We start from the raw sequence: 11,901 nt of genomic DNA on the forward strand, positions 1-11,901 counted from the left end.
AAAGAGATGGTTTCCTGGGTCCTTAGCAATACGACGCCGGACACTGCGGGGCAGCAAAAAAGTTGGTACGGCGTCTTCTCGAAGAACCAAGGTGGAGCGCATGATCTTGGAATGGAGGAAGATGTCGCGACGCTTTGTGAGATATCGTGGGAATTTGTGATCAGTTGGTTGAGCCAGTCATTCCCGCATGGAGCTCATGAGCAGAGGCCTTTGGGACGATGTCGAAATGGGGTCGTCATAAGGCCATCTCAGTGACTACACGGCCTGCCACGCACGGCGTGTGTGCCACGACTCTGGACAACTCTGAACCGCTTGATGCGGTTATAACTTGCGATCCCGACCTTGCGCAACGTGCCTATTAGTGCATTCTACCATCTACTCGCACAGGCGTAGAGATTTTCACCAAAAAAAGAAAGAAAACAGACACGCCAAACGAGGGATGGGACGGGGAATAAGGGGCCCCGCCACGAGAAGTGCGTTCTGGGGATGCAGAGCGTGCAAAGCGGCTAGGGATGAGGTCACAAAAGAGGCGCGCGAGGCAAGGAGGAGACGCGGGGAACTGACAGACTGGGACGACTGGAAACAAGAAGACAGTGAGCCACCACAGGCGTCGTTGGCGCACATACTGAGCGGCAGCTGCGCTGGAAATAAGGAAGAGGCGCGTCACTTCATGCGGAAGCTCGATAAACACACAGCGAGGGCGACAGCAAGAGTTCAACGGGAGGCGCCGGACTCAAAAGACACCGCCACATTCCTGAGACGAGCGAGGGCAGCCTCCTTAAAGGCGAAAGGGTCTAGATTTGGGGCGCTTGCCGAAGAGGAGTACGACAAAATAGCGCCCGTGATTGCCTGCACGCTACCCGCACTCACGGACTCCATACCCGAAAGAAAGAGAAGGGAGCTCGCGGGAGAGGTGACGAGTGAACTACAGGTAGTGGGGAAGGCAGCCTCGATTGCCATACAGACATGGGTGCGAAACAACGACAAGACCAAGGCACGGGCAGAGGAACGAGAGAAGAATATAGGGTGGATAAAGCGCCTGTTCACGGCATGGAGGGTGAGCCACACCGAACGTACCGAGCGAAGAGCCGAGCGGAAGGAGGACGGGGAAGATGACTCAGAGGAGGACGAACCAGTGGAAATTCAGTTGTCAGATGTCACGATGCATCCGAAGGGGACCCCAGCGCCGGCATCATCCGTAGAGGCACGAGTGTTCGAAGAGAGAGTGGACCTGAGCAACAACATGACTTGGAGGCAAATGATCGGAGTGGGAGTCAGAAATGTGGTCCTTGCGCGAGGGGGGGAGCTCGATAGACTCGAGGGGCCAGGATACGCCGCAAGGAGGACGGAGTTGCGCCGAGAGGCGAAAGAAGCCGCGAGAACAAGGGACCGGCAGGCGGCGGCGTCGCAGGACGAGGCAGAAGAGAACGACGCGACAGAGGGGGAAGTGACAAGGGAGAGAACGACGAGAGTGGGACAGCCGCGAGGTGGCATGAAGGTTGCAGCGAGAAGCGGCGAGAGACTGCGAAAAGAGATACGAGGAGGCAGACTCCCCAGGGTGGGCGACGGCTAGCGCATCACACCCTCCTCTCCTTAAAATCCCTGTGTGGTGGCGGCGTGCCGTTCTCCCATCCCTCCCTTGAATTGTGTGTTTTCTTTCTTTCTTTTCTGGGACGAGGACAGGGTCCCCACCTGCACGAGCAGGATTTTGGAAGAACGATCAGGGGGACAGGCGGGGCTCTCCTGCTCCTGACAAGGGACACGACAGGAGCTTTTCTTTTCAGATTTTCTTCTTCCGTAGCGGCATCCCCATGCTCCTCGCGGCAATATTGCCACTGAGCGCCCTCGTCGCGACACAGCTGGTGCCGGCGGCCGTAGCCTCCGACGCTGCCGCCGGAGCTGCCGTTTTCGAGCTCAAGTGCGCAGCATGTCACGGCGGCGGCTCCAATTTGATTAGCCCGGGAAGAGACCTCAAAGCTAAGTCGCTGGAGGCGAACGGCTACGCGACAGAAGAGGCGCTCTCAACCCTGGTCGCGGTCGGCAAGGGCCAGATGCCCAGCTACGGTCCAAAGTCGCCACCGTTTGCGAGGCTGACAGAGGAGCAGATATCGGACGTGTCTGCGTATGTGCTATCGCAGGCCGCGGCCGGCTGGCCCAGCGGACGATGATGATACCCTCGCTGGCGCGCTGCAATGCACGCATACAGACGCGTCCTTGTCGAATCGCACCACCCTGTATCAGACGATATACCCTCGCAGACATGGGCGCTGCAGGCGGAGGCGCATACGTTGCGACGCGACACACCCTGCTGTTTGGGAGATGACACATATTGCTTATATTGGCGTCTTCACCGTCGATGAGTCCATTGCGAGAGCCACGCCGTCGTTTTCAAGTACGGACGGAGGAGAGATCGAAGTCAACACATGTTACTTTTCCACCACACAACAGAGAACAGTCCTCAACACATGTTACTTTTCGTCAGCATGGACGTTCCACCTACAGGACCTAAATGAGAGCCTTTCTGTGGCGGGGTCGCCCCCTCCGTCATAGTGTCTTGAACCGCGTGATTGTATTGTGAGTCGGAATCGCGCTCACGAGGTCGAGAGCCTCGATCGCCTCTCTTAGCGACTCGTGGCCGGCCTCGCGGAAGACACACGCCAGCCGAAAGTCCAGGCGTCCTGCGCGCATGATGCGATGGAGGAGGCCGACGGCGAGGTGCTCATCTGCGAGGATCGCACAAAGGGTCACCACGCAGGCAGCCGGGGCGGAGCGCGCATTGCGGGGCGGAAAACAACAGGAGGGTGGTGGGGCGGACCCGTCAGTGAAAGATCGGTGATGAGCTCTGGGTGCGCGGCGAGGGTGGACAGCGCGAGAGCTGTGAGTGACGGCACGGCGGGTGGCAGAGCCGCGCGCAGCCCTCCCCAGGGCAGCACGCCGGCCGCGTTCTCCACCTCGTCCGCCTCCGCTGCCGCAGATGAATTCGCCCGCAGCGACGCCTCCTGATCCCGCTCTCGCTGTGCAAGCCGCCTGGCCCACTCCGGGGTGTCGCTCGCGCTCATGCTGCAGGCCGTCTCCGTCCTGTCCGGAGCTAAGCGGCAGCGCCCTTCGCCGGGTTCGGACTTTTCTGGGCTCGGAGTGGAAGGGCGAAAAAGAAGGAAGGATCCTAGACCCAAGGGAGGGATGGGAGGACGGCACGCCGCCACCACACAGGGGTAAAGAAAAGAAAGAAAGAAAACAGACAACCCAAGGGAGGGATGGGAGGACGGCACGCCGCCACCACACAGGGATTTTAAGGAGAGGTGTGTGGTGCGCTAGCCGTCGCCCACCCTAGGGAGTCTGCCTCTTCCTATCTCTCAGGGGTAAAGAAAGAAAGAAAGAAAACAGACGACCCAAGGGAGGGATGGGAGGACGGCACGCCGCCACCACACAGGGATTTTAAGGAGAGGTGTGTGGTGTTCTCTCAGGGGTGAAAGGCGATAAGCTGGCATGGAAATTCTTTCAATGGCACCTGCAAGGGCTCGCAGCGAGTCCGCGTCGACCGCCGCGACCGCCTCTGTGTGCTGACGCGCACCACGCCGCCTCACTGTGGCCACCAGTATGAGGTTGCTCGCGCCCACTGCATCGGCTTCGCTGCTGGTCCGCCTCTCGCTCGTGCCGCACCGCGCGCACGCGCTCTGCTCCTCCGCGGCGGCGCCGCAGCGAGTCCACCTGAAGCTCGATGCGCCCGTGCGGCACCTCTTCGAGCCGCAGAAGAAGCGGGTATCGCTGAGGCTGCCGTCTGCCGGCGCGCTGCCGCTGCAGGCCCTGCGGGCGGCCCTAAGGGAGCGGTGCGGCGACGAGAGCGTTGAGCCGTTGCTCGAGATCCGGCACGGAAAGCGCCGGATCGAGAGCGACGAGGACCTCGTGAGCGTACTCGCCGTGACCGCCACGTATGGTGGCGACGGGCCCACGCTCCAGGTCGTCGCCAGGAGCGGGAGTCAGCTGCCTCCGCCGCCGCCGGCCGCGACTCTGCTGCCGCCTCAGGTCGGGCGACTGCGCCTCGTCTCCTTCTTCCGCTTCGCGTCGCTCGGCAGCTCGCGGCGGCAGCATCTGCTGGAGGAGATGAGCTCGGTGCTCGCGCGGCTCGGCTGCCGCGGGAGCGTCTACGTCGCGCCGGAGGGAGTCAACGGCCAGCTCTCGGTGCCTGAGGCGCAGCTCGACGCCCTGTCGGTCGCGTTTGCGGCCCTGCGGGGCGTGGAGGGTCTCAAGCTGAACGTGCAGCACGCCTCCCTCGGCACGGTGCAGGCGGACGCCGCCACCGCCCCGTACCGCAAGCTCATCGTTCGCGAGAAGCGGCAGATTCTGACCGACGGCCTGACAGGCGCCTCGCTGCCCGTGCCACCGCCCTCGCCATGTCATCCAGCACTCTCTCACATTCTCACCCTCCCCGGCCGTTAACGACGCAGAGGGCGACGAGCGGGGGGAGGGGCCGGCGGGAGACCCGGCGGCCGCGTTCGATTGGGACCGCGCCGGGACCGAGCTCGCTCCTGCGGACTGGCACGCGATGCTGCCGCCAGGACGGCCAGAGCACGCCGCTGCTGCTTCGTCGGCGGCTGCCGGCGGCGAGGGCGGCGGCGAGGGCGGCGGCGAGGCGGGCAGCTCCGTCGGTCCGATTCTGCTCGACTGCCGCAACGACTATGAGTCGTCGGCGGGGACCTTCCTCGGCGCCGAGCCGCTCGACACGAGCGTCTTCTCGGAGAGCTGGGAGGTGCTGCGGAAGCGGCTCGACGGCGTGCCGAGAGAGCGGCCGATCATGACCTTCTGCACGGGCGGCATCCGCTGCGTGAAGACCAACGCCTTCCTCGAGCAGGAGCTTGGCTTCACCAACACGTTCCGCCTCCGCGACGGCATCCACGGCTACTTGCGCCACGTGCGCGACACGCCCGGCGTCGCGTCGAAGTGGGAGGGCGACAACTTTGTCTTCTACGAGCATGACGACGCCGCGCCTTCTGGTGACGAGGAGGTGCTCTGACGCGCGTGTGTCAAAAGTGAGGATGTAGAGTTCGTGAGCAGCAGCGCGGTAGCTAGAGAGCGAGCTGAGGTCGTGCAACGTGCAGGCTCGCGTCCTCGTGTGTAGAGACTCACCTAGAGAGAGCGCGACGACCCCCCCGTGACGTGACGTCCACACTGAGAGCAGAGAGCGCGCGGCGGGCGGATGGGCGTGGAGCAGCGCGAGCCGCTAGCTCCTAGAGCTGGCAGCTGCGGAGGAGCGGAGAGCTGCTGCGCCACACAGGTGCAATCCCACTTCTCCCGCGCACAGGCCCTGGGGAATTAGTTTTACCATTTCCACCGCGGCCCCGAATGTGGGTGGCTTAATGTAGCTATAAACAGAAACTAACCGCCCGGGGTCGAAGAAGGGATCTTGCATTTAATTTGCTTCTTGTGTGGAGTGTGGCATGTTGGTCCATCTGCATCTCTCCGACTTGTGGAGCTGGAGGGAGAAGTGTGGAGAACTCTGGCTCGGCAATACTGCCTTGTACTGCTTACTGGGAGAGCGGCAGCGCATCTTCATCCCGAACGGAACGCTGCAATCAGTGTGCAATCTTTACCGGTATGAGACTGGTATTTGGCGATATTTTGATTAGTTTTGGAGTGGTATGGTATAGTGGTATGCGAAAGTGGTATGCGGGGTTTTCAGTAGTTGTAGCGGCTGTCGGTGTGGTCCCGGGGGCGAAACCATGCAAAAGTGCGGGTATTACCCGGGTATACCCGGGTTTTTTCAGGTATACCCGCAAAATACCCGGTATTTTGCCGATTTTGCCGATTTTGCCACCAAGAAGGCACTCCGACTCGCTTTGATTTCCGTGAGGCAACTGGTATCCCGTACCACTTTTTGATTAGTGCAGGCCTTGGGTTTGATTAGCCAAAAACTCCCATACCGGTAAAGATTGCACACTGGCTGCAATCCGCACAAGTCAGAGTGAAAAAATATCGCAAGCTCACGCCGGGACCTACGCGGGGACCCACATGCAAGAGAAGGGCAGAGGCCCCAGCTGTTTTCCATCAACACCGCGTTGTGGCGATGCATCATGATTCATGTACAACCCAGTCTGGCCGCCGTCGTGGATGAACCCATTTAGCAGTCGTCGTCCGAGTCGTCGTCGTCGTTGACGTCGCTGCCGCATGAAGTAACCGATCAGTAACCAGCCTCCGGCGGGGCCCCCCGCTACCATCCAAACCCGAGTACAAAGCGCCTCTCCGAGAGCGCTGCGCAGACGGTCTACTTACTAATCATAGAGGCTCAAGTGCGACAAGTCCACACACATAACATGCGACACGGGTGCCATACACAAAGCATTACTCTCACGACACACGGGCACCGGAGCGGCGGCAGCGGCGGCAGCAGCACGCGCGGGCGGACGGATTCGGACGGGGCGGAGCAGCGACCGCCTGGGCGGCCGCTGCTCTGTCTGCCAGAGCGCGCCGTCTGCGCAGCGCGGTCAGGTGCAGGGAAGCGTGGCGGCGCGGGGAAGCGCGGCGGCGGTGGCGAGCAGGCGAGCGGCCCGCGCGCGGCGAGGCGGACAGGTGATCGGCAGGCGGGTGATGGGCCGGAGAGTGACCGCGCCCAGCGATCGGAGCGAGCCGATCGTCGCTCGGCCGCAGCTGACCTCGAAGGCGTGCGGAGCGCGACTGTCGGTGTCGGGGGGCGGCCGTCATGTGGCGAGGAGGGAGGACGACAAGTGCGCGTCGTAGGGGTCGCTCTTCATCGGCCAGTCGAGCGGACGGTAGGTCGGTCAAAGTGAGGGCCGGTGAGGCCGGCGAGATTCGTTGCGAGATACGGTTCGCGCCCATCCAAGTTTGGACGCTCTGGGGACGCGCCGCAAAATCAAGCCATTGGAAAGGGGGCTACTGGGGCGGCCAAATTCACACCTCGCGGGACTACTTATGTTTTCGTAAACGTAGTCGTGGCCCCCCGCTACGTCGCACGACTGCGACTGGGTAGCGGGGGGCTACAAGAATGTCACGGCAATCGCGGCTTGCCTGATTTTCTCTTCAAGCAGTCGGCCCCTTGAGCCGAGCATGCTTACGACCCGTGCCTTCTCTTCTTCGTCCAGCCCGGCAAATGCAATCATGGCCGGCAGCACGCGCTCCAGTAGCGGCTGGTTCTGACTCCTTAGTGAGCTTGACGCCATCAGACCGGAATCCAGGGCATCAAAAGCGGTCTTGAAATGGTCCACTTCTTCCATACTCGTAGCAACGAAATTGAGCTTGCGCACCGGCTCTGCGGTATCCTTGTCATTGTCCTCGTTCTTTTTATCGGCAGACAGCAGCGCAATCTGCGCGTTGGCCTCTGCGAGCTGTGCTTTGAGCTGCGTAATCTGAACCTTGGCCGCTGTGAGCTCGTTCTCCTTTGATGTTTGTGCTGATGCACCTGTAGGAGTTGCTGATGCACCACAACGGCCAGTCAGTCCCCACAACCCACCCACTCACATGCTGGGGGGGGGGGGGGGGGCTGACCCCCAGAGGCTTCCCCGGAGGCTTCGACCTTCGTATGAAGGCGCCGGTATAGTACAATTGGCGTTTTCGGCCGTGTAGCGTGTAGTTTCAGGCCAAACTGAGGCCGAACTCGCCAATTGTACCGCCCTATTACCGGCTGCCAATTTACAAAGCCGGCGGACGTGCGCGGCTGCTGGGCGGTACCAGCTGCGGCACATGCGAGGGGCCCGGGTCCCGGCGATTCTCGTTGCAGCGGCGAGCGCTGCACGAGCAGAGAGTCGACCTGGGCATGCGCAAGGGAGTTAGGAGCTGCCGCGTCAGCGCGGTCACACCGTGCGACGGTGCCATATCCATATTCCTGGGGGGATATATGTGGGATATCAGCGAGAGATATTCAGATCATGTCTCCCTTTTTTTTCAGACCGACACATAGAGCTCTACTGAATATGAAAATATGGCATTCGAGAGAGAGACCCCATTTACGCTCTAACTTTAAGAGAAGCCCTCGTCTCGCGGCGCCGTCGTCTCGCGTCAGAGCACCTTGCTCTTCACCCGGAGCGCCGCCTGCTCTGCCGAGGCCGCCGCCTCTCCGGGGAGGGCGGCGAGCCGGTCGGCGAGGTGGGTGAGCACGGCCGCCGCCTTGTGCACCGGGAGGGCCTTGCGCGGCCGGGCGTACGAGACGAGCGCGTGGAGGACGCCGTGCTTGACCTCGGCGCCCCCGAACTGCGTGATGGCCGCGCCCCAGTACTCGCCGCGCTCGAGCTGCGCCTGGTACGCGCGAAACTCGTCGAGCGTGTCGCAGACGGCGAAGCGGGCGAGCGAGCCGTCCGGCCTGGGAACGGGCGGCACGACCGGCGGCGCGTAGGCCGCCCAGCCGTCGGGCTGCTTGTGGAAGACCACGTCGCGGCCGCCCACCCGCATCGTGTGCGTGGGCTGCGCGCTGACAAACTGCCAGTACGCGACGGCGGAGGCACCGAGCTCGACCGCCCGCTGTATGTCGCGCGCCACCTCCTCCGCCTCGGGCTCGACAAACTCGGAGAGGAAGCAGGGCACTCCGCCCGGCGAGCCTACGTGCTGGGTACGCCAACCTCAGGGCGGGAAGACGGTATTGTGCAGCGCATTCAGAGCACCGCGTGAATACAACGGAGAAGATTACAGTGAATACAGCGGAATACGGGTGAACACAGCTGAGTACGCGTCCTCTCGGGCGCCAGAAGGAGTACAAGAACACGTTTCCGCTTCTAGGCCGCCGAACCGCTCAGCAGCTGCGCGAAGGCGCGCGCGCGGAGTGTGGCCGAGGCGAAGGAGCAGCTCGTCGGAGGGGCGTAGTAGTGGAAGGAGAGCAGCAGCCGCCCGCCCGCCGCCCACCGGCGGTACGTGCGCCACGCGGCCCACGGGATCGGGTCGCAGAGCGCGAGCAGCAGCGTGGCGAGCGAGAAGCCGGGCAGCGCCTGGCCGACGTCCGTGACGCAGACGGGGACGCCGCGCACGCCTGGGAGATATGGGGAGATATGGGGAGATCCGGGGAGATCCGGGGAGATCCGGGGAGATACACGCCTCGCTCGTCGAGCGCGTCGAGCGCCGCCGCCTGGAAGCGCCACAGCTCGGAGCGGAAGCGGAGCAGCCGCGACGGCCGCCCGGTGAAGAGGTCCCACAGCCCGCCCATCGGCGGCTCGTTGAGCGTCTCGATGGCGATCACGTTGGCGTGCCCCCTCCAGACGGCGGCGAGGCACTCGAGCAGCGCGACGTAGCCCTCGAAGACGGGCCGGTCGGCGGCGGCGCGGTGCGAGCGGTAGAGGCGCGAGGCGAGGTTCTGCACCTGGGGGAGATATGGGGAGATATGGGGAGATATGGGGAGATATGGGGACATATGGGGAGATCCGGGGAGATGTGGCGGTAAGAGGCGAGGCTCTGCACCTGCTTGCTCAGAAAGAGGACGCCGGATCGCCAAGACTCGCCATAGTTGTTGAGCCGGATCGACGGGTTGCCCAGGTTCATCAGCGTCGCCGGACGGCCCGGCGCCTCGTCCTCGACGCTGAAGGCGCGCCACGGGTCCTCCTCGCCGGAGGTTTGCACGGAGACGAGCCGCCCCCAGAGCGGCTGCAGCAGCCGCGGGAGCGCAATCTCGAGCGGGTGCGACGGAGAGACGAGGTAGGACTCGCCGGCGGCCGTCTCGGGGCGGGCCTGGAAATGCTGCGCCACCCACACCGGCACTCCCTCGCCCCCGTTTGTGGCGCACATGGCGTCCTGGTGCACCTCGAGGAAGCAGTAGATGCCGTGCGCCTCGAACGTGGAGACCGTCTCCTCGAGCCGCGCCACCCACTCCGGGTCGAGCCGCCCGGGGCTGGGCATTGCACCGGACCAGAGGCAGCCGAGCCGCCAGCACGGCACCACCCGCTTCCCCGGCACCCGCCAGCTGCCGCGGGCGAGGTTGGCCACCACCGCCCGGCAGTCCCTGGCGACGTCTTCGGGCGGCGGAAACCACGGCGCCGCCTTGAGCACGTAGTTGCCTCCGACCACAACCACCTCGTCGTCGCCGAGCGCGAGGATGCGCCGGCCGCGGCGCTCCACGACGCGGATGCGCTGCGGGTGGTCTGCTGGTGGCGGAGGACCGTCACTGCGAGCGAGCCAATCTAGGACCGCCGCGAGGTTTGGAGAATGGTAGCCCGCCCAAAGGAGCAGCGTTTGCAGGAGGTGCAGCCAGAGCGCGAGGAGCTGCAGGCCGCGGGCGAGCAGCGCGATAAAGGCGGACCGGCCCAGGGTGGTGCAGGTCTGCGAGGCGATCGTGGGTACCGGCGGGCGCAGGGCCCTCCAAAACGGGTTCGGAGACGTCCCGGAGTCGCGAAAAAAAGAAAACGGCCTGCGGGAAGCGCCGCCGACGTCGCGCCCGGCTCGCGGCTCGACGGCGACGACGTCGCGCTCGTCGCCTGGCTACACATGCGCTGCCTCGTCACCTTCGCCCTCTCCGCCATCTACTGCGGCTTCGACGCCCTCTCCTTCATCGCCCCCATTGGCCGCGCCAGTCTCATTTAGCGTTCCCGCATTTTTGCCATCCCGGCTGATCGCGGTCTCGACGACAGCTCCTTCGCCTTCGTCGCCATCGCGCGCACCGTCGCGCGCGGAATCGAGGACTATCGACGACGACGTCCCTGTCTGATGCGTGAATACGGCGAGCGTGCGCCCAAACCAGCAGAACAGCACCGAGCGGCGGCGCCGACTCCGTGAGGCCACTCCAACTCGCACATCTCAAGCTGTATCTCGAGAACTATGGGGTGTGTCGGGGTCGATGTCTCGTCGAGTCTCCGTCGGGGAAACACAACGAAAACGACATGCATGGAAAACGACTACGACGCGGCTCGAGCTACTACGCGGGTTGCTCCTCGTCACCGCCGCGCGGGAGCGCGCCACTGCACTGCGGAAGGCTGCGGCATGCGGCCTCGTCAACACCCCACAGCTCCACAGCCTCAGCGACGAACCTTACTGACGGCTCGTCGGGAGCGGCGACCGTTGCCGCAGCGGTGTCGGCGCCGCCCTCGGCCGGCGTGGCGATGAGCGTGAGCGGCGGGTTGTCGAAGGTGTCGCTGCTTGCGCTCGAGCCGCCGCTGATGTCGCTGTCCAGTACCAGCCCGCCTCCGGCGCCGATCGCGAGCTGCAGGCTCTCGGCGGCGCCCTCCTGCGTCGTCGCGACGAAGTGCTCGTTGGCCCTCGTCCAGCGGAACGGGAAGACCACCGGCGTCGCGTGGGCTCGCCGCCGGATGGGTGGCGTCACCTGCACAGACACTCGCGGCGGGCGCGCCGGACTACCCACGCCGCCGCCACCCTCCTCTGCCCCTCCCGCCGCGTCCGCCGCCTCGCCCGCCGCCGCCGCGCCCTCCGCGAGGAGGTCGGACGTGCTCCGCTCCATCTGGGTCACACGCGGCTGGGCGGGCGTGTTGCCGCGGGCGACGGGAGGCGGAGGGAGGGCGAGCCGGCCGAGGGCGAAGAGGAAAGTCTCGCCCGTGCCGTAGACGGAGTGGGAGGGGGCGCTCTCGGAGGAGGCTCGCGCCGTCGCCTCCCGCAGCTCGCTGCAAAAGGCGCCAAAGACGCGTCCCTGTGTGTCCCGGAGGAGGAGCACGCAGGGCCCGGCGCCGGACGCCGCGCGGAGCAGGCGAGCGAGCGAGGTGCCGTCGCGCTGGCTCGCGTGGAGCAAGAACCACTGGCCGCCCGTGTCGCCAAAGCGCCTCGGGACGGCGTTGGAGAGCTGCTCGAGCAGGCCATCGCCGCACGCCCGGAGCAGTAGGTCCTCGTCCGTGGAGGGAGGAACCATCAGCTGTGGGAGCTTTGGCGGGACGACGACGAGCAGGTTCACCGCCGACGGGTCCGCCACGTCCTCCTCCTCCTGCTCCGCCGAGAGCATCGACGTCAGCGACGAAGCCATCGCACCGA

At 64.4% G+C, this 11,901-nt stretch overlaps 4 protein-coding genes across 4 annotated transcripts; 2 read left to right on the plus strand and 2 right to left on the minus strand.

Moving 5' to 3' along the window:
- Positions 1-1,877: 1,877 nt before the first annotated feature.
- Positions 1,878-2,153, plus strand: EMIHUDRAFT_49132 (hypothetical protein; the record flags this gene model as incomplete). The annotated part of the gene is made up of 1 exon (XM_005774283.1): positions 1,878-2,153. A coding segment is annotated over one exon (276 nt), but the record flags the coding sequence as incomplete, so codon positions are not given.
- A 391-nt stretch (positions 2,154-2,544) lies between these two features.
- Positions 2,545-3,059, minus strand: EMIHUDRAFT_240750 (hypothetical protein; the record flags this gene model as incomplete). The annotated part of the gene is made up of 2 exons (XM_005774284.1): positions 2,545-2,678; positions 2,816-3,059. The coding sequence occupies 2 exons, from the start codon at positions 3,057-3,059 to the stop codon at positions 2,545-2,547; spliced, it is 378 nt and encodes a 125-aa protein (XP_005774341.1).
- A 538-nt stretch (positions 3,060-3,597) lies between these two features.
- EMIHUDRAFT_240751 (hypothetical protein) lies at positions 3,598-5,011 on the plus strand (the record flags this gene model as incomplete). The annotated part of the gene is made up of 2 exons (XM_005774285.1): positions 3,598-4,374; positions 4,682-5,011. The coding sequence occupies 2 exons, from the start codon at positions 3,598-3,600 to the stop codon at positions 5,009-5,011; spliced, it is 1,107 nt and encodes a 368-aa protein (XP_005774342.1).
- Positions 5,012-7,886: 2,875 nt separating this feature from the next.
- Positions 7,887-11,893, minus strand: EMIHUDRAFT_469719 (hypothetical protein; the record flags this gene model as incomplete). The annotated part of the gene is made up of 5 exons (XM_005774286.1): positions 7,887-8,543; positions 8,732-8,927; positions 9,032-9,295; positions 9,394-10,285; positions 10,953-11,893. 5 exons carry the CDS (start codon positions 11,891-11,893, stop codon positions 8,008-8,010), a joined length of 2,829 nt encoding a protein of 942 aa, XP_005774343.1. The 3' UTR covers positions 7,887-8,007.
- Positions 11,894-11,901: the final 8 nt, after the last annotated feature.

Source organism: Emiliania huxleyi, assembly GCF_000372725.1.
Source record: "Emiliania huxleyi CCMP1516 unplaced genomic scaffold EMIHUscaffold_315, whole genome shotgun sequence".
Lineage (NCBI taxonomy): Eukaryota > Haptophyta > Isochrysidales > Noelaerhabdaceae > Emiliania > Emiliania huxleyi.